Source organism: Dermacentor andersoni, chromosome 6 (assembly GCF_023375885.2).
Source record: "Dermacentor andersoni chromosome 6, qqDerAnde1_hic_scaffold, whole genome shotgun sequence".
Lineage (NCBI taxonomy): Eukaryota > Metazoa > Arthropoda > Arachnida > Ixodida > Ixodidae > Dermacentor > Dermacentor andersoni.
This window is the reverse complement of record NC_092819.1, coordinates 92267747-92292752: the sequence shown is the minus strand read 5'-3', so window position 1 is coordinate 92292752 and position 25006 is coordinate 92267747. Positions and strand designations below refer to the sequence as shown.

The window sequence follows — 25006 nt, the reverse complement described above, 5'->3', positions numbered from 1 at the left end:
GCCAGAGTTTTCTGCGAAGCTGACTTCCATGGCGGCAGCGTTGTGACGTTGGTTTTGATGTCTGCTATGTTTGTTTGCAGTAGTTCCCAGTTTGTAGGCGAGTTCTTTCCCACCTAGATCGGCTTGTCGCCGTTGTGTTAGTTTTCTTCGCACAGAAAGAAGTCCTTGCACCGGAAAAGTCGTTGGTCTAGTGGTTGATAGAGAGCACTCGGCCGATATGCGCCGCCGATTTTACTTCCTAGTGGCCGCCCAACGTTAGTGACGCATCACACGCTAACATGGAAAGCGCCAAGCACGACCACGCCGATCCTTCGACGAGCATGGACTGCCAGAGCGATGAGTGCCCGAAAGAAGGCAGCCCCGTAAAGCTTAATGGAGTCAGGAAGGCGGGTCCATACTTGCTCGGTAAGTAGCCGTTTGCTCACGTGGATGTGCAACGACGCAGTGAGACGAAAAGTGCAAGAAACAACAATTGCGGGTCTAATACTTAACCTTAGCTTCCTATCGGCTCAACATATCGATGCGAGAAATGTCTTGGAAAGCTCGGTGCGGAAGAAGCCACTGATGCTAGCGTTAATATTATGAGCGCCCGCAGCTTATGCGTAGTTTATACAGTCTATTTCGCAAGCATGAACTGTCATAGTACCCTACGAAACGTGCAGTTGCACTTTGGCCCTTTTCACTATAACAACCGATCATCGTCGAAATAAGTGGCAGTAACATTAGGTTCACCTCGTCAAAGATATCAAGCAGCAAAGGCGACTCCACTTTCCCCACGCATTTGATCCACAAGGAACAGTACCCAACACTTTCGCGACGGAACCCTCGCCTTCACATGTAGCGCTGAAGATAATCTCTTGTTTTAACATGACCACCGTCAGCCTACTATATAATATTAGGTGCAAGTACATCGGCTACGACAAGCCACATTTGGTTCAAAGGTATTGCTACCTTTCAGCAACTCCACCAGAGCAGAAGGCAGGCGCGAGCAGAATACGTGAAAAAAACACTAGCGCTACTAGAAAACACGGTGTACACGGATGCTGCCACGTATCTGCGAGAAGGGAAGCGCACGGCCACGGCGGTGGTGGTGGACGGCGACGGAAATCTGATCACATGTGCGACGGCAAAGGCAGTCGACACAGCGGAGGCCGAAGAAATTGCCGTGGCGCTGGCGGCAGTAGAAGGATATAGGACAGGCAGGCCTCTAAACATCCTAACAGACTCGAAGGAAGCGTGCAGAAATTACACGAGGGGCAGGATTAGCAAAGCCGCCCTCAGAATTCTTGGCGGAGCCAACTTCGCCGAGAGGAACGTTACACACAAGTTAATTTGGATTCCGGCCCGCGCAGGCATAGAGGGTAACGAAAGGGCAGACAGCCTAGCTCGAGAGACCACGTTCCGAGCAGAGCAGTCGCGCGCCCCGGAGTATCACCCACACGCTTGCGAGGGAGGATACACAGAAATCTTAAACTTATACAGAGGGACGAGAGCCAAATATCCCCCCCCCGCACAAAGCTCTAACGAAGGAGGAAGCAACGAGTTGGCGCAGATTGCAGACAAACTCCTTCCCAAATTTATACATCCTAAACAAAATGTACCCAACCCAATACAGAGACACCTGCCCATGGTGCGGCGCCACACCCGCACTATATCATGTCACATGGGAATGTAAACACAATCAATCATTCCACCAACACAATAACCCGAGTGCAGAGCAATGGGAGAGTCGGCTTACCAGCTGCGAGCTCACGGCCCAAAGGGACTTAGTGCAGCACGCTAGTGAGGTAGCTAGGCTCAGTGGAGCCCTGGAATAGGGGCCCACCCTTGCCGGAAGAGGCTCCAAGTCGCCGGCGCCCAAGACGACCGAGACCTCGAGACGCTTAATCCTTGAAGGAACCGAATAAAGTTTTCTCTCTCTCTCTCTCTCTCTCTCTCTCTCTCTCTCTCTCTCTCTCTCTCTCAGTGGTGTGAGAAGAATATCGGGTAGGTGCAGGGAAGTGTTTGCTCTTGTCCTGTCCTAAACATTGCGGTAACAATCTCCGCAAATACTGTCGCATAGCTCAACTGGTCAGACCCTCTCGTCCTTTAGTACTAACACGCCCGCATTCCAAGCTGCTAAGCACTTCCAGTACCTGCGGTTGTTAGTGTGCTTTCACTTTTCAAGGAACTGGGTGCAGGTTTAATTTATTTGCAGATTTAAATTTGGTGTTTCTGTGCTCAGAAACTTGTTTTGTTTTCACCTTATAACATGGCTTTGCCAGGTTGAGATCACACATATTTTTGTTGTCAGTGTTTGATACCATATGATTTCTTTCAGCTTTGTGGATCTTCTTTGTCCATCCTGCGATTCAAAAAAAAAAGAAAGGATAGACCCAACGATTCGTGTATACGTCCTGGTGTGGATTTCAGCACTGTGCATGCTATTTATGTTCACTCCATTATTATACCAGAATTTATCCCAGAACGAGGTGTCCACTCCTGCACAAAATTTCTATTATCCAACTTTTATCTTGTGTTTTAGTCTGTTTACTCATGTTCTGCTGTCACTGACTGCTCTGTTATCCCAGGTCCAAAGTTGGGATCGTCTCCGGTGTGCAGCATTACGCAGTGCTTGGCCAAGAAGGAAGGCACTGATGATTTTTACACCATTAAGGTAGTAACCCTCTGTCGCTTCAGTGAATCGTAGCATGTGTATAAATATTTCAAACTAGAAATATGAATTCGACACTTTTCATTCTTTATTCTGAAATTTCGTACTACCGGTTGCACTGCTGTGTTCAGCAGTTGGGGTTGCGATTCCTGACAGCAAAGAGTTAGTGGAAACTGCCCTGTGGCCATTCCAGAGGTGAAGTGACAGGTGAGTGGCAGCCTGGCTGTCACTCTATCACCCCCCCTCCCCCCCCGCTATTGAGAAAAAGAGAGGTGCAGTGTCTGCATCGATACGACAGGGCGCATCTCAATCACCACAATTGTTAATAGTATTTGCATATAGGCAAATATGCAGTTGTAAATATGCAGATTAATGTGCAGAAGACAAAGATAATTATGAATAGCCGGGCAAGGAAACAAGAGTTCAAGGTCGCCAGTCAGCCTCTAGAGTCTGTGAAGGAGTATGTTTACGTAGGTCAAATAATGACAGGGAACACTGATCATAAGAAGGAAATTCACAGAAGAATAAAAATGGGTTGGATCGCATACGGCAGACATTGTCAGCTCCTGAATAAAAGCTTACAATTATCATTGAAAAGGAAGGTGTACAATCAGTGCATTTTACCAGTGCTGACATATTGGGGCAGAGACTTGGAGACTCACAAAGAAGCTTTAGAACAAGTTAAGGACTGCGCAAAGAGCGATGGAACGAAGAATACTAAGCATAACTTTAAGAGACAGTGAGAGAGCGGCCTGGATCAGAGAGCAAACGGGTATAGATGATATTCTAATTGACATCAAGAGAAAAATATGGAGCTGGGCAGGTCATGTAATGCGCCGGTTAGATAACCGTTGGACCATTGGGTTACAGAATGGCTACCAAGAGAAGGGAAATGCAGTCTAGGACTAGGTGGAGCGATAAACTTAGGGAATTCACGGGCACTAGTTGGAATCGGTTAGTGCAGGACAGGGGTAATTGGAGATCACAGGGAGAGGTCTTCGTCCTGCAGTGCACATAAAACGGGATGATGATGATGATGAAATATGCAAGATTATTGCTATTAATGGAGTGTGTACAGATATGAGCACAGTTTTCTGGAGTGGCTGAGTGCTGGATTCAGAATGTATCTGCGACGGCTAGCAGTGGCTCCTACATTTAAGATTTGTTGACTAGGAGTGCCAAGAGAATGCGCCCAAATGCTTGTGAGGTGATCTTATCGAGGCACAAGTCTGTGTACTGTGTTGCTCGCAAACTGGCTGGCATGGCTGAGCACTTGGGCTTATCAAGTGTGCTTGACATATATCGTTTATAATGGAACACTATTGGGCTAGCTAGGCCATGCACACACGTGCTTCAGATCCACGAATCAGGCGTGTGTGTTGCATGTTGTGAACAACAGAGATCTGAAGACATGAAATGCATTGTGCAGATATGTTCACATTCAATACTTAAGGAACATAGCAGATGCCACTCCTCAAAGCTGTCTAATGGCCTCCTCAGGACACAATAGTAGGCAGAGCTTAAGGACATTATTTGCTGCTCACTTCCCCATGTTCTTGAACCACTTGATTACCCCTGCCTTGAATACTTCCCATAGATTGGCATAGACTGCTTTATATCCTTTTGCCCCCTTTTTGGTTTCGTTTAAGAAAAATAATTATTGTCTTAAGTGCCAGAACACTGATCTGATTATAAGGTACATTGTAGTTGGGGACCTTGGATTAATCTTGACAACATTGGGTGCTTTAATGTGCACCTAAATATAAGATAACAACATTTTTGCATTTCGTACCCATCGAAATGTGGTCACTATGGCCGGTATCAAACCTGCGACCTTGAGCTCAGCAGCGCAACGTCATAGCCACTAAGTTATCTTGGTAAGTTCAGTTTGTTTATAGTTAGAAAAATATTTGGCATTTAGTCCCATATTAGAGGCTGTTTTTATTAGCAGTTGCTTATTGGAAGAAGACAGAGGAAGGGACTGCTGACCGCATTTTAACCGTCTAGCCTTGAGGTTGGCTTCTGAACAGCCACTTGAGAGGAAGGGGAAAGAGGCAGAGATGGAAAGAAGAATGAAGGGGTACAGAAACAAGGAAGCCTATCTTAGTACTATATACAAAGGCTAAGACTAAACTTGAATTAGAACGCTATGACTAAGCGTTCTAATGGTTTAAGTGTGGTGCACTTTTACATTTGTGAGGCGATCTAGCACGCCGTCCTAAATGAAAGAGCAGCCAGGGCACAATAAATAAGTGCTCAGAGAACTAAAAAAGTTTTAAGTGGATTTTCTCTGCAACTAGATGTAATGGCTTGTTTCCTGGTTCAAAAACAATATGGGGGGATGGTTGCAATTGAAATCAGCCACTCAGGTTAGCATAAAGCAGCTGAAAATGGTGCAGCAGGCATTGAGCACAGGTAATTTGTTGCCATACAGGGGACAATTGTGTCGTAAGGTTGACACAGATAATCACTAAGTCATCGTGAGGTCATCTCACATTAGTTGCCTGTGTTTTATTACTGCTACAGTTAAACCTCAATATAACAAACTTCAATATAAAAAAATTCTTGATATAACAAAGTATTTAACTTTTCATAACCTCTTATCCATTGAACACCATGTATTTAGAACCTCAATATAACGAAGTGTGTTTGTATGCGATTTCAATATAACGAAATTTCAATGCCGCCACATAGAAAGGCAGATACAATAAACGGATACTTCCGCGGACGCAGATAGCCAAATGATTGAATTACATGCAGCTGCATGCAAACGCATGTCTCAAATCGAGCTCTGCGCGACAAGAGCGACCGCCGAAGTAGAGCCGCGTCATGTTCCGCATAAAGTCCAAATGCGATAAGTTCCTATCCCGCCCCGCAGACTGTGTGCTTTAGGTATGAGTGTAAGTGTGCAAGGGTGAGACAAGAAAGATGGTGGCTTCCCGCAGGAGCAGAAAGAAAGAGTGAAGGGGGGGGGGGGGGGGGGGAGTAGGGAATAAGTTGGCGCGCCTCCCAATTTCCGACGCACGTCTCGTCCGTGGCTGGGCATGCCTGTAAGTGCGGCTGAGCACATACGTAGCTATGCACACTGCTTTAGAGGTAATCTGCCACATGCGCAAAAAGTGGGCATGCCGAGACGGCGTGGCACCATGTAAACTGTCATACCGTACGTTTAGTAGTGGAGGTTACGTAATGTCGAGTTTCAGTGACCCGTTGGGGTGAGAGGCAGACGAAGCATTCACTCGCCGCTGTCGGTGCTTTTCCTGATGGTGTCATTCCAGTGCGGGCGACGCTATCAGTCACGGGGGCGGAGTGCACACGAAAGCGTGGCTGGCTTCGCTTAATTTGTACCGCCGAGATTTTATCATTTATGTGTGTGGCACGAAAACGTATCATTCATCGCTGACTCTTACATTTATCAAAATTAATTGTTGTCTCATTCAAACTTGTTTTTTTTTCGATTGCCTGATAATTCTGAAAATTCTGCAACCCCCTTTCCACGCAAGAAAAATTGATCTGCGTTTGTACTTAATTGCATAAAAGGTCAAATTTCAGTAGAATGAAATTTCTATATAACGAAGCAATTTGCCAATTTTACTGACTTCATTATATCGAGGTTTAACTGTATAAGGTACAGATCCGATGAGATGCCAGAGCTACAGCCGAACCCTGTAATAACGAAATCGCACCTTACATGGAAATACCTTTGTTGTATCTGTATTCGTTATAAGCATATATTTGTTAACATGCTGCGAGAAACATTTTACTTCATGATAACCTATAATTTAATTTGTTATGTCCGTGTTCATATCAAGATTCAACTGTATTGCTGAGACTGCACTATGGGTTCACTCAGAACTGTGGGAGCCGTTTTGGATTATGCATTCGATTTCATTTTCAAATCACAGTATTCATGCACAGACCATTAAAGCCTCTTTGCAAGTTGTGGAAGCTGTGAGGTTGTGGAGTTCCTGCTTACACTTTTATCTTGTGCATGGCATGCCACTGCGTGTCACTGTACTTGAAGTTCTTTTTGTTTCAGGTTCTCATCATTCGAAGCCCCGAGGAAGAGACCCAGGAGGATCGCCAAGGCAAAATGCTACTGCACACAGAGTATTCGCTGCTTTCCATGCTTCACGATCAAGACGGAGTTGTACACCACCATGGAATATTTAAGGCAAGTTTGCAGTACCATCTAATTAGCTGTCTTGTTTCATTGTTTATCTGTATTTATTTATTTGGGGAATTTGCCTCAAGGCATATGTAGTAAAACTTAATGAAAGGGGCATCAAATAAATGCATGCAGCCCTGTGTGGGGCTTCAGCAGGTACTTCAGCAGTGAGTTGCCACATTTGTTGTCTGTTATCCAAAAGGTTTAGTCCCCTGGAACATTAGGCTTTAGTTTGGTTTCTCTGAGCAGTTTGTGCCCAATATCCCGTCCACCAGGGCACAGCCACAGAAGGTGGGGGATGCCTGCTATAGACTTCAGAACCATGCACACGAGTGCATTGTTTCGTGATCTTCTCTTGTGGCAGTTTTCCTTTGCTTGTTTTTTTGTTTGTTTCTTTCCTTACCTGCCACATTGGCTCACTGGCTATTAACCCCAAGAATGAACTACAGGGGCGCTGCGAGCGCCGCTCGCGTGACGTCAGGGCACGGACTCACACCTGTCGTCTGCTGCAGTTCGGGTACAGTGACGGGCGGTGTCCGGGTGCTTTCTACGGTGTTTTCGTTTGTTCGCCCTCGTTCTCTCTGCTTGTATACTTATGATGGTCGTCTCAAATATATTTTTACGACGTCTTAATTCACAAAAATTTATTCAAAGAGCTCATTTCTTAGACGACAATGCAGTTCTCAAAGGCAACGCTATAGTGCCAGCTGAAGGAGCAGCCCATTGCGGGTTTTTCATGCGCAGATCGACAACCGCAATAACATAGCATATAAGAACCCAGTTATGATACCATACCTGCCGCGGTGCAACAAGTATGTCACAAACGCTGGCTATATATGACATCTACAAAAGTTACCTTGATTTTAATCCGCTAAAACAGGTTTGCTCACGACGAGTGGTTCATGGTATAATATCGAATGTTTGCATTTCTTCACAGAAACGCTCGGCAGTAACACGAAGACTTAACACTGCAGTTTAGATTCTACTAGCACCACTTGCTTCTTTATCTGCTTCTAAAAATTAGACTGTTCTTCACATGTTTATTTTAAGTGGCAGTAATTTGAAGTAAAGCTAATGAAGGCTTACAGCTATTTGCAGAATACGAAAAGGAATGTATCAATATATATTCCCTTTTCTGTGCTACACGTTGAACTCACTTGAGAAATTTACTGGTGCTTGTTGCTTGAGGAATATACATGACGAATCTGTTTGGTGAGCTAACACAGGCTGCTCGGCCCAATTTTTTTTTCTTTCTTTTTCCTTCTTTTTTTCCTTTTTTTTGTGAAATAAGCCTTTTGGACCGTATGCTTGCAGCCAGAAAGAAGTCGAAGTGTCAATAATTCGTAGTATGGGACATATTGAAGATATCATAATTCCCCGGTGGAGGGTCAGAAATCAAGTGAAATATGTAAGGCTTGTGGTGTTTTCTTTATGAAGGTTTGCGAGGTTCTCTTTTATGTACCGACGAAACGAATAGTTCTCCATTTGTATAAATAAACAATGCTGGATCGAGCCATGGTGAGGCAGAAGTGCTTGAATTTTCCTTCTCTAGGCAATCTAAGCTGCGTTGTAGTACCTCGAGAATACTTTAGGCATTCAAATTGGCACTGTAAAAATTTCTTTCTGGTTTCAATTCGAAGTGGCAGTGAACTGATGGGTTTCGCGAAGAATGGGTGCCTCGCCATACCGACAGTCGGGTGCTACCGTTGCATGAGGGGTGTGCCATATTGTCGATAAAGGCTACTGAGGGCCATCATGAAACATTTCATCGCTTGCAATTGATCGGCTCTCGATCTTAACCATGAAACTTTTCTCTCAGGTGATTGCTACTATGGTATTTGTGAATTAACTAGGTAAATACTCTACATGACGCGCCGTCGAGTTAGCAGCAATGAGCAATTCGTTTTTTAGGGGCCTGTTTCAGAGAGGCATGAAAGTAGCAGCAAACATTTTCATAAGAAATACGCAAATTCTTTCTTTTAATAAATGGCCATACTTGACTAGAACAACTCACCAGAGTAATAAGAATCATGATGACAACTTCTCTGGACAGTGTCTTTCTAACATGGATAACATGTTGACGCCAGTTACCAAGATTTTTCTTCCATGTAAAATGCAATGTCTCTCATAGCTAAATACCAAGGGAATGTTAAGTGTTTAGCGAAGCATCATACACAACTTCACATGTTGAATTTGCAGACATTCTTTTTACGCAAAATTTATGGACAGACACGGCACATATATGCATTGTAAAACCAGTAGACCCCTTCAACGCTACATAGCTTGCCATATACAAGCCGTAAATTTTCTCGACTCACGCGGTTTCGAAGAAGGAACTGTGGTTCAAGCATGGCAGCAGAAAGAAGCCGACATACCATACAATAAGTACGGCTCCAGCCCTCCACACCCCAAGCATACACGAAGGGAACGAGCACGCACGGCAGCTGAGCGAGCAGGAGCGAGCGGCGTCCTGGCCGCGACGTCACTCGCGAGAGGGCAGCACTCCAAATTCTCGCCGCTAATGGTGTTCTGCTGCTGTGCATGAGATCATGAGTTTATTTCCTGGTTGCACTCTGATTGATGCACAATGAAAAAAAAAATGCTTGTTTACTTAGACTTGGTGTAAGCAACCTGAGTGATTGAAATGAGTCCAGAAAGATAACCGAAAGATAACTTCCGAAAGATAACCCACCCCTGTTCTTGGAAAGATTTTCTAGTTTTATAACATAACATGTGCTAGTTCCTGTAGGTGCACTGAAGGTTAGCCCACCTCATATTTTCACTCGATTTTGTCTCGATTTTAGGTGGGCTCTCTCTCAAGATATTACGGTATATCGGTGCCTTATAAAAGGGGCCTAATAGCAAGCCACATCGCTGACTGGGGACCATTGCATGCACTTGTCCATCGTCACTGATTTTTACTCTTTTCTTAGCAGGCACATCTTGACCCAATGAGAAAATTGTGGCCTTGAATTTCTCTTTGCCTGTTAACTGGCCTGCATGACAGTACAGAGAACTTCACCAGGAGCAGACATTCTGGGTAGCTTCTATTTTGACATGCCATAAAATACCAAGAAAGCACTAATGACTTTACAACAAATAGTTATAAGTAACTCTGAAGAATACTGTTTAACATATACTGATATCACCCCCCATATTTTGTGAGTTTATGAAAGTAGCTTGTTGGCCAAGTTTGTGCATGTTTCTGAGCAGGGGAGTGCCAGCAAGCAATATAGCCAACAGGCAAAGAAAACTGAAAGGAAAGCAAAGACTAAGTTGATAGGGCACTGGACTTACAACTGAATTTATTTCAACAAAATGTTGTCCTCAACGGACCGAAAGGTACCTGCTCAATTACATTCAGCAGTTATAGTCACGCACTTCTATGCAGTCACAGCTTTGCCAGCATGCCACCCCTGTTGCTGACAAGGACAAAGCTGAACTTCTTAGATTGGCATTGCCGTACGTAACAGTTACATAGAAGAGTGTGTGTGTGACTGCTGTTGAGTATTCGCCCTATGGTCTTGGGGGGGGGGTTAGCAATAAGTTGGGAAAAGAGTTCTTGCTTTACCCCATGTATATGGAACCAAATTTTTTTATTCTCAGGCAAATCCGGGTCAGCATGGCAGAACAGGCACGTCATCTCCTTGGTGAAGATCGCTATGTTGTCATTGAGCAGCTACATGTAGGTTTCCAGCTGAGCTTGGGCTCGATCTTTGCGCAGGACGCTCATGAAGGTCTACAAGAAGTCATTACGGAACAGCTCCCATGTTGTCAGGGTCGATTCCCAGTTCTCAAACCATGTCTTCGCGGCGTCTTCTAAGGTGTAGAACACATTCCGCAGCTTGTCGTTAAGAGTTCCAGTTATTGACTGCAGCGACCCTTTCGCATGTTTCCAGTCCGTTTCCCGGGTCTTCAAAAGATAATTAGCGAAGGTCAGTGTCTCCCAGGGTTGTTGCAGCACAATGGGGGATGATGGGGCTGCCATTGGGGTTGTTGAATTGGCCACAATCTTTTTGGTCATCTCAGGTAGAAGTCCGTGCGCCGGGGGCGGGTTTTGTAGCCTGCAGCTTGCTCGATGCTCCGTGGTGAAGTTGGTGCGGTCTTCGAGTTGCAGGCTTGGGTCGCAGCTTTGCAGGGGCATCTGGTACATGAACGCACAAGCACCTCCACCAGTTGTCACATAGTAGTGATGGAGAAGAACACAGAAGCAAAACTGTGAATAACTTAACTACTAACTCTTTGTTGGGTGAACCTATGCCCACAAAAGCAAGTTACACTCAAAGCACAACGATAGTGGCAGACACGGTTGGCAGTCGTCGGAATCTGATGTGTGGGTCGAATGCGTCACCTTTTATATATCAGCCATTGAAAGTTCAGACATAATCGCTGTCACCTGCTTGGCTTCCAGAAACTACTGCACGCTTCATGTCGCGCATGCAATCAGATAACACAAAGTTCAGCGGAAGCATACACAACAGATAGAATCAACGATAACTTTCAAGTAAATTCGAAATCATGCAGGCATGTCTTGCACAGAGCGTTAACATTTAACATTTGTTAGCCAGTGAAAAGTAATCAGCGTATGAAGATAAACAAGTACACGTGTCAGTAGAATAGCAAAAAATATTGCAGGAACAATGTAAAACAAAAGGTATTGGCACTAGACAGGTTAAATTGTATTTTCTATTGTAAGATTTTTCATCCAGGACAAAATGAAAACAATAAGAAAAAAAGAAGCATAAAAAGCATGATAACGAGAGTACAGGAGCAATTCATAGAATAGCAATAAAGAGCGCGTCACAAGAGCAAGGACACCCACAGCAGACACTCGGCAATTTCTTTTTCGTTGAGCTCATTTACCGAGTTGCTATTCGTGCCTTAACAGTTGTGCCTTCCGTGCTGCCCCAGGATCGTGCTTGGGAGATGCGCGAGACTGCAGACGGTCTGGTGTACACGGGGCGGCAGCAGCAGCGCCTGTGCCTTGTGCTCGACTGCCTGTGCAGGCATGACTTTGGCACGGATACGGCTGACCTGGTCAACCTGCAGCACTATGTCATACGTGAGAAACGCCTGCAGGAGCGAGAGGCCCTCTTCATCTTCCAGGATATTGTGCGCATTGTCTCAGCTCTTCACAAGGTCAGTCCCCTCGTGGCTCCCCCCGTTGGTCCACTTTGTGTTGGTCGATGGGAGTGAAATGCAAAAGTGCCTGTGTACCATGCATTGTTAAAGAACCGCAGGTGGTTGAAATTAATCCGGAGTCCTCCACTACAGTGTGCCTCATAACCACATTGTGGTTTTAGCACGTAGAACTCTAGAATGTATTTTTGTATGTGTGTGTGTTGCTGTCATGTTTTGGTTGTTATTTGTGCATCCATTTGGCATGCCACGGGCTGTCACCTCGCTTCACATTGTGGGGCGGAAATGCTCTAAGGCACAATGCACAAGCACAGACTTGCAAGGTGACATTTATTGCTCCGTGTGTACGGTATTGTTAGCTAACCAATAAGTGAGGATAAATAAGGAAAAACGAATTGAGGAAGTTCACTGATACCGAGCAAATGTTGGCCCATGTCAGACACTGACGCTCACAGGCTACAAATCAGAGGTTCACAGGTTCAAAGTCTTGCAACACACAGGCTAGTGAGTGCAGTTCCCTTTACCACAGCATGTACAAGGGATTGTGTTTGCCCTTGCCGATGTTACACAAGCCTTCCGTGGGACAGTCATGGTGTCACGAAGTGTGTTGACGGGCATGTCGTAGGTCCAAGTCAAACGGGAAGGAGTAACTTCCTCTCACATTTGAGTTCTCTATGCTGTCAGGTGGTACTAGCATTCGGAGTGCTCGCACCACCTCTCCTCGTAGCTGCGTAACTATGACACTGGTTCCTTCCGTCACCTGTGCCATGCAGAGAAAAGCCAAATGTCACAAGACACAAGAATCGTGCCGGGTAGACAGACATGCCAAGCGTTCCCACAGTGTCGCCTTGCCTTTCTGGTTTGAGCAACTCTCAGCGAGTTTGCGAACCGTGCACGCAAGAATAGTATTCTCTCAAACCTGCCAGTAGAGTGTAAGTCTGTAGAGTACTAACTGTTAGTTGCTAACTAGTATGTGTAACAAGTCAACTTCTCCCCCAGCAGCTGATCGAGAATTGCCATCATTTGCAAAAAGCAGTTGTTGAATCAGTCTTGCCCTGCGTCTACTCTTTCATCTCTTTTCGGTGAATCTGAGGACACTGCCATGAGTATTACCGCATGCGTGCCACACGCGCGACTGGTCACACCGGTCTGCACTTAGTGCACAGCCTGTTGTGTGGATGCAGTGTACATGTCAGGTCCATTCCTGCGAGAAATTTTCTCTTACACTCCTTGCGGCCCTCTGACATCATAAGGGCGTCCTCTTCATGTCCTGGCTATTCTTGCTTTGTAATATTCAAGTAGAATTGAAATTGCGTTACGCCATCCAGCAGCAGCTGTGCAGTCATGGCAGGATCAATCTGCAACAGTGCACACCTTCAGTTCAACATTTAAATATCGCCTATGGCAAATAGCATAATTCTTATCCTTGATATGGATTATTCCAAGAGGCGGTCATTACTAGCATAAGAAATCTAAACACATATTCAAATAATTGACATCTCAATTAATTACTTTATGGCACATATTGCAATTTACAAATTGTAGCCGGTGAGCTTGCAAGATGTATCCACTTGAAATTAATTTTCAGGATGACACCAGCTTCAACGTATTTCCCAAAATGTGGAATGAAATACATGGGCATTCGAGTTACTTTTGCGGTTCAATGCATAAAATAGAGTTTTTTTTTTTTTTAAGGTAAGTGCAACAACAGTGTATTTTTAGGGCAAGTTTGATAGTGCATATCTCCAAACTGGCATCATTCTGGAAATTCATTTCAAGTGGTTACACCTTGCAGACTCATCGGCTACAACTTGTATATTGGAATATGTGCCATAAAGTAAATAATTCAAAAGATAATTTGTAGGTTTTTGTTAATTAGTTGAATATGTGTTTCAATTTATCGTACAAGTAATGTCTGCCTCTCCGGATAATCCAGCTCAAGGAATAGAATTATGTTATCTGCAGCAGGCTATTCTTTAAAAGTCCATAAAACTTAAAAATTGCCACCCTTTATATATAGCCCCGGAAAGTGCGTGAGGTACCCTGAGCATGTGAACACATTAAAAGAACATTTCTATAGCGGGATATGAAGACAAGATGTTGGATAATTACACGTGATTACGTGATTACATGTGCGTGCCAACCAGTTCGTGAAACTTTGAGCCACCTACTTTTTTTTTTTTTTTTGGTCTGAAATCTGTGACAGAGAATTGCAGTATGCGATTACTGACTGTTTTTTTCGGCCACCTGCATCCTTTTGCAGCTGAACATAGTGCACCGAGACCTCAAGCTGGGCAACATGGTTTTTGACAAGCGGAAACGGAAGGTCACAATCACAAACTTTTGCCTGGGCAAGCACCTGATCAACGAAAATGACCTTCTCAAGGACCAACGTGGAAGTCCCGCCTACATCAGCCCTGACGTGCTCAGTGGTGGGTGAGACTCCATCGTTGTACGCTTGGATGCATGTGTGGTTTGTGTTGTGACCACCCACAAAGCTTGAATGCGCTGTCACTTCTTGCATCAGTGCATGCTTGGTGTATACACTAAAACCTCATTGATATGCTCCCATTTGTTGCATTTTCCTGGTTTTAAGCTCTGAAACATGAGCCCCGTTTGGTTATCTGCCCCACAAAATTGTTATTGGATGTTAAGCTTTTACAGATCATGGGTTGTTTTTCCATGGTCCCCTAAGAAACGTAACAAAGGCTCTACTGTATTCCCTTCAGGCACCAATTAATTCCCTGTTGGATGCTTATGTTGAACACATTTCTTTCAAAGGTGAGCATTCGACAGATCTCTGTCTGGCTGCGAATAACTGTTTAATAGAACTGAGTTCAACACCAATGAAAAGATCTTAATTTTACTGTTGCCGAGGTTTCAAAGCCAGGCTGGCTTCTTCAAGGATAGGTTGGTAGTACCAGTAGTGCTGCTTTTACACTTTCTGTCATCCGCGTTCCAGTCAGGCTATGAAACCGCGAAGTCCTTCAGCGTACAAATGTGGTGTGGCGCCTAGTGAGCAGGTGAAATGTCTTCTTGTTCATTGTATATGCCATGATTCGATTCTAAAAAAAAAAAAAGGCATCTTGAAGGATTTTGTCCACTTATGAGATGACCGCAGTGATGAGGCCAATTCTGTGGTCGTGAGCTTCCGAGTGCTCGGCAACCACACTGCACTCACAATAAAAATTTCCAGGGTCGTTCGTGGGTTGGCGGGGGTGCTTCGGAATATTTTTTTTATCTCGCCGATGCAAGAATGATCACAGTTGGAACAGGTGATCTTGCAAACAATCTCCTATGCCTTGTGAACTGTCCTTTGGGCCTGTAAAAAAGCATCCGAGTGCAGAAGAAGGTTTGTGGGAGACATTGACACCCTCTTTGCGTAGAATGCATGTCAGAGTCTTGCTCACGCCTGTCAAATAGGTTAAACAGATGCGGTGCCATCGCTGTGGATGGGGGCCCGCTGTCACACATGTGCTTTCGTTTTTCTTTCAACGAATAGCAGGGCAGATAGAGGGCTTAGTGTAGCCATTCTTGATGAGCTCATTGACGACATTTCTTTCTTTATTTCACTGTGTTGATGACGATGATGAGCAGAGCCTTTCCGATCTGTCGATTATAGTTTTTACTGCAGAGGCTTTATGGTCAGTCTGGTGATAGGAGTTAAGATTAATGTATCATCCACTGTGGATCGGCTTTCTGTAGACGGAGAATTGAAGTTCCGAATTATTTCTTTTTACGAGTGCGTCCAGGGTCGAATGTGAGCTGGCCTTCAAGCTCGACTGCAAACTGTATGGATGCTTCAGTAGAATTTATATAAGAGAGAAGGCTGCCAATTACTGCAGTTTTTACTACTCGGAAACAGTCATCAAAGTAACAAACAAACATCCTTGGTTGTGGTTCGATAGAGCCCAGCGCCCGCTCCATGATGTGCTCCGTTGTGAGTGTGGCAACCGTAACAGAAATGGAGGCGCCAATCGTGGTCCGAATGGTCTGCTTGAAGAACTCTCCTTTGAACTAAATATAGGTGCTTGAGAGGCATAGTTCTAATAGTTTGCTTATGTCTTCCACACTCGTAGGGATTCGTTTTTTTAGTGATATGTCTTGTTCGAAGGCATTGCGGGCCTTGGAGATCACAAAATCGGACGATGTCAAAGGACACTTCGACATCCTTCACTTTAATATACTTCACTTAAATGCTAACATGATTACAGTACTTGCATGATATTAATGCGCGCCTTTTTTAAATAAAAGGTGTGTTCAAATGTGCATGCACGTTACAATCTTAACTAGTTCTACTTAAAATCAAAAATGAAACTGATTCTAACTAAAAAAAAAAAAGAAATTCAGTGCCAGGTAGCTAACCACGCTGCCATAAGGTTTCGTTATCGATATGCACGGAATTGGCACCAAGTTTTTTTTTCTTTTGCTGGTGATGTAACTGTACATTACAATCGGTGGCACGCTAGAATCGTGCAAGTACGATGCTTTAAGTGCAGGAGTTGTATGGAATATTTCATTTCATGTGACTTGTGTTTCGAAATTATCAGCATTCTTCAGCAATTAGAGTGTAAACCATTACTGTCAAGAACACCAAAAGAGAACTTCATGTTTGACAAGCAGCAGCACTAACTAGATGAGGACGAAGAAAAGTGGATCACAACGCAAGCGCCATTCATTGTGGCAAAATATTCAGGGCTGTGAAGGAAAGCCGCACTTGGTAAGTAGCACACTATGACTGGTTCCTACCGTGCTCCAACTCGGATTGCAACAATGCAGTGCCTGCTCTAGATCAGAGTCCGAGAAAGTGCGTCCGAACCAAACGTGCAGCTGCTCAATAGAGCAATCAGAGGCCAGTAGCAGCAACATGTCAGTGCTTCTTCTGTTGTAAACATACATGGCGAACCAAGAGCACGCACCTGCCGAAGCAGACGTCATGCCAACTACGAAAGCTGTAGGAACCATATGACCAGATCTCTTCAAGATCTCGGTTGCATTCCCAGGTCAAAGGTGAGGTTGCCTCCGAGGGCTGTAGCTGCAAGCGCAATGCTCCAGAACATCCGCCCAAATATAAAGCACGCCGCCCGATTGCTTTAGAGCACTTGAAAGCTACGAGCTGAATAAGAGGGCTGTGATATAGTCCTCCAGTTATTCTCAGCTTACCATTGTAATTGAGGTTAGAGGGGGCCAATATGGTTACACAAACAAAAAGAGAAACTAGACTTTCTGCGCACTGGCAGTGACCGTAATTTTTGCATGGCTTGTGTGATGTCGCAAAGTGTAGGGCCCCCGTTGGGTTGTCCGCTCTGAACAGTCCGAAACCACATTGGACGTCTTGCTCTGCACACTGTGGCACCCGACGGTGCAGCAAGGGCTTCACTATTGAATTGTGCCCGCAATTCTTTCATTCATGGCGTAAAAGCAACACAATCCAGTGATCACCTGCACAGACTATCTCGCACTGACCACTGAGGCACACATGTGAAAATGAAACGATACATGGAGATCTTGATGTATATCTGCTGCAATCTAATGGCTGCTGCAATCTCTTCCAGCATTTACTGTACACAAATGCACTGCCTTCAATACTGGCTTTCTTTACTCCACAAGAGTCGTTGCTGGGGGTGCGATTTCATCTCGTTACCAGTTAGTGTTGCCAGGCCGTTGTACGGTTCAAACTGTGATAAAAAAAATTCACGTATACGAGTTTTCTACCTCGCTGCTCGCGCTCAAATTTTGCTAGCTTGCTCTAAGACATGCGTGGTTTAACATGCAATGCATAATTCTTGCTGGAAAATTTGGTGTCGTGGCTCCCTATAGGAAAAATTTGGTGACCCCTTGTGCCTTGCGTCTGTGCCTTACAGGAAAGCCCTACCTGGGCAAGCCGAGTGACATGTGGGCGCTGGGTGTGGTGCTGTTCACCATGCTTTACGGGCAGTTCCCCTTCTACGACTCCAACCCGCAGGAACTGTTTAGGAAGATTAAGGCTGCTGAATTCACCCTGCCCAAGTGAGTGTCATTTTCAAGGCACACACTGCCTACTGCTTCCTGTAGCGGCTGTTTACAAAGTCCGGAAAGAAGGCTTGGCTAAATGAACAGTACTGTTAGGTGTGCCTGTACCATGCATTAGAACAAAGGAGAAATGGCTCGGACTTCAGTTTGGTGCTGACGTATCGCGACAGCAGCTACAGAACCAATATTTCTTATGGTTATTAGCACGAAATGAGCATGACAATATTAACTTATGTGTGCTGAGAGGCAAGGTATGGAATTTTGCACTGCTTGGAAGATTACTAGCTGCATTTTCTATAGAAGTGTACTTTTGCTTCTGTGTTTGTTATTCTGGCTTTCCTGGTTTTCCCTTTCATTCCTGGTACTCTTCAATTTATTACATTTTCTTTTTGTGAGGAGCCAGGAAGCCAATTGGTGCAGCTTCAATGTAGAACTGACCACAGTGGTAGCGTACCCTTGTTAGCATGTACTGTCAAGGATGTATGATCACATTTTATTAACATATAATATCACTTGCACTGACCACAGTTAGCGTTCACATATTGTTGCCATCGAAACTTTGGCCATGAGTCGTCCACTCTAAAGTGGCAGCACAACCAACTAACATTTCTTCTGCTTGACGAGCAAAAAAAAAAAAAAGAAGAAGACTGTTGTGACACCAGATGGCAAGCACATGTATCGGAATATGCGTGTTTCTATTCCGAATTCAGGCTGTTGTGAGCACTTCAGTACAAATTAGGTGTCCGTGCGACAGTTGACGGCCACGGCCGTTTGGCACTGAGCAGGATCTCAATGCAGGTTTATTAGGCGAGCCCAAACGAACACCTTCTTTAACATTAGCCGGGAACCATTCTATATGTAGTAGCAGCACTAACTGGGTAAGCAAGTGGACACCAATAACTGGATAAACATCTGTACATTCAGTGCCCTTGTGTGCATGCCTGTCAATTCTAATAGTTCTGGGGCTTTTTTTTTTTTTTTTTTTTTTTTACAGTTTATAAATGGCTGGTGCTTTCTTGAATAAAGTTCAGTTGGCAGTTAGTGCTCATCCCATTTGTGATTGTTTTCTTGTTCTTGGCCTCGTTTCTTCGCACTGCTTCAAGTTATATTCATTTTATATGAAAACTGGTAACTGACACCCCATCAAAATGCAAATACTGCAACGGACACTCCAATACAACATGCATTCCATGAAAATGTGTATCCCAACTTCCATCGCTTCCTTCCAAAACCTAACTCAGCTTACCTCCCTCCACTGAGTGGCTGGCTCAGGCTGCACTTATCTGAAACCAACACTACTTTGGGCGCTTACACAAAATCAACAATGATGCAAACGACCATCAAGCCTCTGGACTAAGGGGCGTGATCATTAATTTAACTGTGGCTAATTAATCAATGTTTTGCTTTCTCTCTTTCAATGCAGAAGTTCAACTTGCCACAGTTGATATAAACAGCTCAAATGCATTTTAGTATGGAATATTGGAGTACAAATGTTCATGCTAGCCAAATGCCCTATAAATGTCAGTGTCGACTATTATAGGGAACACCCACCTGTTACTTATTCTGTCTTATTCTTCCTCTGACATACATTTCACCTCGTTTTGATTATACCCAAAGGTCGGGAATAATGTTATGTGTGTAACGCAAACATGCTCTTAATCATTCATACCGTGAACTTAAGAGGTCTGGAGCCACCTTTTTGAATCGGTCGCATCAACTGTTAGTCACTCCGACTTTCACATTGCTCTAGGTACCGTATGACCAGGTAACTAATAAAGAAGTCTGTATTCATGTTTGTTCTAACTTGTTAAGTATTTTGTTCCATGTTAGTCATTCCTGCCTTTGTATATTAGTTTAGCTAATATTGTGTTAAAAGGAATCTATCAAAGCCTGCATTAGTTTGTTTTTACGTATATGTAGCACTCCCCTCTATAATACCTCTGGTCCTGAGAGTAAAATAAATAAATCAGGCAATAAGTTTATAAATAAATAAATAAATAAATCACTTACAGCCAAGGTATGACATGAATGCCTGCAGATTATTCCTGACTCATAGATGTCTGCCTAGGGTGTCACATCAGCTGTTCCTATCCGATAAAACTGAAGGGTATAGTTTCATGTTTATTGGTTTGGTTACCAGGCAGATGTCCCCTCGAGAAACGACTGCAGCACACACTAGGTCGTAAAAGTTTACGGATGTTGGGTTTCCTTTGTGGCTTAGTGCTACCCTTGGTTGGGTGACAATATTCCCATATCATAAGTGTTCATGGACCACGAGCCAGTAAAACTGTTTAACACGATGTTCACATATACTGTACTACCAAGTATAAGCTGGAAATCAGAGTGCCAGGCTGTGTTCAAAGGATGCAGAGATATTCAGCTTTTTCTCAGAGTCTGTGACCTGTAAACTTTCGCGCTTGAGAATATGTGCTTGGTCTGTTGCAAACAACTGCCTCCTGTGCCATCTGACAGTACAGTGTTCGATACATCTGTCCTTGCTACTCGCCTGTGCAGGGAATCCCCTCTTTCGGAGAACACGCGGATGGTCATTCACAAGCTGCTCGTTCTGAACCCCAAGCAAAGGATGAAGGCCGACGAGGTGCTAGAGTCCATCGCAAGCACGTTGGCCATGTGGTACGTTTAATCTCGCAGGACATGTTTAGACAGCATGCTTCACAGTGGCGCACTGTCCCTTCTCTTCGGTGATTCGTCCTTTCTTTTGAACACTGTGCACTGTGTATTGCTTAACTGGAACTATTCTCTCTTATTTCTCTCGTCTGCTTTCGTCTATCCCCCTTTTGCCTGAGGCACGCATGCATTGTTCCTTTTAATCAGGACGCCCTGGTTGGTTCATGTTATCTCTTGGACACGGACTATGCAAAGTTGCAGAGGGGCATCACACAAGAGGACATATTAAAGAGTTTGAGTGCACACTACCGACTGGTTTATTGAAGCTGGTGGCATCACAGTATAAACTGTGCATGCACTAGTGGACAGATGCATGAAGGGGTATGTTTGTAGTTTGTACTTAGGGTGAATACAGCAAAAGCACAAAAATTCGGGACCCAGCAATATTGTTTAAAGGGCTCCTCACCAGGCTCCATAGCAAATTTTGGTTATACGCTGGAAGTTGTTACGTGTCCTCTAGGGAGTGTGTTGCTGGAAAAAATTTTCAAATCTGCTCATTAATAGTCGAGATATAAATATTTCAGTGCCGCGAACCCATGATTTCAGTAGGCGGGCTCCACTGCCAAGCAAGACGCTCTCACCACTTGCCCTGTGTAGCGTCCGCAAGCGAAATTCCTTCCCTGCGTTCTCCCATACTGGACCTCGAGGATCACATGCCCCGCCTTCATTTTTTTTTTTTTCTCCACGCATTTTGTTGTTGTTTTTTTTCGGCACTAAACACTTCCGCTGATGGCGTCGCGCGCGAGCTGTTGTCTCATTCACACAGCCCACAATATTGCGCGCTGTGCACAAGGAAACATGACCAGCGGTATAATTCAGTGCTACACGAATACTGAGGCAGAACAAGCGGAACTCAGAGCGTGATCACGTGCTGGAAGACAGTAGAAAATGGCATAGTTTCGGTATGTGCGCACGGGACCGCACGACTGTGGGAACAAGCAGATGAAGCGGAAGTACATCTCCCTTGCTTCGGTGCGAAGTAAAACAAAAAACACGCAGACATTCCATTCGGGTGTCTTATTGTTTCTCTACAATTCAATTCGCCAATTCAAGCAACAGATCGCACGGATAACAGATGTTGTCTTGAATAATTCTCGAACTCGCGCGTCACCACAAGCGACATAAGACTACGGATACCAGTACGTAGGCGCAGGCACATGAGTACGTCATCCTCCTGCTCGGAGCGTGGCAGCCGCGAAGAGAAGGAAAAACTGCATTCAATTAGAAATTTCAGATCTCTCTGCAGCGCATAGCGATGTAATACTTTGCAGACACAACCGTTATCACGCAATGTATGCTCTGCACTTGTCAGCTCAAGATGGCCAGACCTGGTGAGGGGCCCTTTAAGGGTCCCAAACAAATATAGCTATACAGTAGAACCTCGTTGACACAAATTCATTTCGTACAATTTCCCGGCGTCAACGTTCGCGATCGATAACATGAAAAATGAGCCAATAGAGTTGCGTTTATTTTTTACTGGTTAATACGTCCCTGCAAAGCATGATCCTTCGACAGCAATGTTCAGAATGGCACCAAACTGCAATGTATGATACATTTTCCAGCTGCTAGATCACATGTGAACAAGAGAAGACGTGAAGCGCTTGCAATCGAGAGCAGTAGACACCTGTTACGGCAACTTCCCCACAGTACTCAACTGCCTGTGTCACGTGAAAATGCCGGCACGCACTAAGTTTCCTCTTTCATCACCAGTAAATCTCACGGGTTGTCGCAAGTCACATTCACAGTTATCACTGCCAACCCTAATGCAATAAGCATCTTCACCTGCCTGTTTCGCAGCGTGTGTTGCGTAGTGCCTTTGGAAGCGTACTGCATGCCTTTAATAGATGATGACCCAAATGCACCGCTGTTGTCTGCTGCAGGCATCGTAAAGTGAGCTTTATGTTTCACTCTGGTAGCATTGTATTCCGGCATCGCCTGCCTGCTTGATTTTGTTTCGGTTTCCCATCGAAGCTGAATTCTCTGCCTTGATATAGAGTAAAGCAAAAACATGTAGATTTGTGCGACTTGGAAGTTTGACTGTGTTCTTAGAACCTGGAATGAGTTCCATATTTTCCCGCATTTGACCTCACCGACTGTACAGATAGCAGAGTGTAAGTGACAAGTTAGGTACCAAGACTGCAACCCTAGTAGGTTTAAAGAGGCTGTACTTGTGCAATCGTAGCAGTGCAATATATGTTTCAGTTACCAGTTGTAAAAAGCTTTTCATGGACCTATGTCCATGGCATGGCTCACTATGAGCAGTGGTATTCAGTAAAGTAGGGCCTTTGATATTACTGGTGCAGCCCATGGTGGATGCACAGGAGCTTAAAAAAGCATGTAACAATGCTTTGGAAACATGATCTATCACTCCAGCTATGTCTGCCATCACTGTCGCTTCAACTGTCTTACATTGTCTGGATTATTCAGGCAGTACTAGACAATGCAGTTTGCTTTGTTCGAGCAGATCACATATGCTTATCCCTGTAAAGCAGTTATGCAGCGATGTCTAATTTGAACACATGCACGGACTTAGTAGTGTCTTCTGTTTTGACAGGAATTCTCTGGCCGCTAGTGGAAAGCCCCTCCAAGTTGTGCCCGACGTTGATGATGACGACGCATGCGGTGAAGATGCCGAGGCACGCAAGAGCCAAGAGCAGTCTGCCTCGGGAACGACGGCAACGGCTGCATCCTCTTCTTTCGCCTCTAACCTGGCGGAGCTGCAGCATCCGTCGGGGAGCAACGTTGGGGACTTCATCTTTGGCACCCGCCTCGGCATCGGATACGCGCCACACACTCGCAAGCCACCCGTTGTCGGTCCCGTCCCCAAGAGGAGGCAGCCCGGCGTGCTGTCCATACAGCGAGTGCACGAGGACGCCCGGCCTCTGACCGCCATCGAGAGCATGCACTACCAGAACATGCTGCGCCACACCGCGTCCTCCTCCGGTTCTTCATCGTCTTGATGCCAGCACTGATGGTGGTGCAAGAAATGTTCAATCTCGGCACAACACCTCGTCAGCAAAGCTTGGAAGAATGACCCACAGCTGGGTCCGTATGTCAAAACCTGGTGGCATCTACTGCAAATGATGGGACTGAATACGCAGGACAGAGATGCAGTGCAAGCTACATGACCACCTAAGTTGTTTGCTTGTTGCACTTTCACACTTGTTTGTATTATCACCGTTGTTCCCCGCTTCTGCGTTAACCCACTGCTTGTGCAGCCAAGCCTCATTACAACGAAATCGCATCCGACATGAAAATACCTTTGTGATTTCCTATATTCATTATAAGCATATGTTCGTTGCATGGGGATATCGGCAAGAAAGACGTTACATTTATTTCATTGCATCCAATATTTTGTTTTGTCTGTGTTTACTGTACCAAGGTCCAACTGTAGTGTAGACTTGTGGCAGCTGCACTCAGGCATTCAGAATGGCAGTTCCAACTTGAACTGCGCCAGAGCTGCTGCTGAGGAGATTTACATCAACTGCATAAATACATGGTGCATTAAACTGTGCTCTAGAATGCTGCGTGAAACCGATAGGTTGCATTTTTTTACCTCGCAAGGGCTCGTTGGTCTCTTGCTTCTGAACATCGCAACATCCCATCAGCCTTGCTGCTGTGGCAACCCAATTTACAGAGAAGCACGATGCATTGTGGTGCCACGCTTTCAATGTACTATCGAGTTGAATCATGTCGTCTATGACTGGTCACTCCAGTCATAGTCAAGGCAGAAAGCTGGGCTAGTTGGTTTCAATTATGACATATTTAGACCACTGAAAAAATGCAATTTTCACACTCCAATCCTTTGGATCCAAGCAGCCAGGTTCGAAACCACTCTGCCCAAGCTGCAATGATAACTTCAATTTGTATAATCTTGGCTAGTATAATATAAAGATTCCTTTTGCTGTATCCCATTTCCTTCCTACTATTCACCATTCGTGGCCGGCAGATCCCATTGATAACACTGGTTGAGTGACACTCGGACAACTAACGAATAACAAAAAAATACCTAATAGTCATCGACATTAAATCGTTACATTATGCTGGCCTTGATCTCACCTTCTATGTCTCTGACGTCATCTAATACCGAACCTCTGAAGCACAAAAACGTTGAAGGTATCAGTATCAACTCAGGGTACATATAGTTACCTACAATAGAAAGAGTGTTAACAGCCTCTAGATCAATGCGTGCTTCGCTGACTCCTGAGAGGAATCGTTGCTCTATTCAGTCATCAGCCAAGCATTGACTAAAGGTGGCCGGCAGCCGACCTTAAGTACTACAGGAAGGATCACAGAACTCGCTTTTGCCGACTCCCTCGTTAACAACCTAGGTCATTGTTCATTTA

The 25006-nt window shown here is 44.8% G+C and overlaps 1 protein-coding gene across 1 annotated transcript; it reads left to right on the top strand.

Annotated features, from left to right (window-relative positions):
- Window positions 1-29: 29 nt before the first annotated feature.
- On the top strand, window positions 30-23995 carry LOC126522591 (serine/threonine-protein kinase 40-like). Its single transcript, XM_050171363.3, has 8 exons — window positions 30-405; window positions 2571-2656; window positions 6693-6827; window positions 11733-11960; window positions 14224-14392; window positions 17825-17969; window positions 20487-20606; window positions 23215-23995. Exons 1-8 carry the CDS (start codon window positions 279-281, stop codon window positions 23618-23620), a joined length of 1416 nt encoding a protein of 471 aa, XP_050027320.1. The 5' UTR covers window positions 30-278; the 3' UTR covers window positions 23621-23995.
- The last annotated feature ends 1011 nt before the right edge of the window (window positions 23996-25006 follow it).

Bases quoted from the DNA above. Each gene is read 5' to 3' on its own strand.
- LOC126522591 (XM_050171363.3), top strand. From the start codon at position 279: ATGGAAAGCGCCAAGCACGACCACGCCGATCCTTCGACGAGCATGGAC. The intron at 6,828-11,732 runs GCAAGTTTGCAG...GTGCTGCCCCAG, and splicing joins ACCACCATGGAATATTTAAG to GATCGTGCTTGGGAGATGCG. The intron at 11,961-14,223 runs GTCAGTCCCCTC...ATCCTTTTGCAG, and splicing joins TTGTCTCAGCTCTTCACAAG to CTGAACATAGTGCACCGAGA.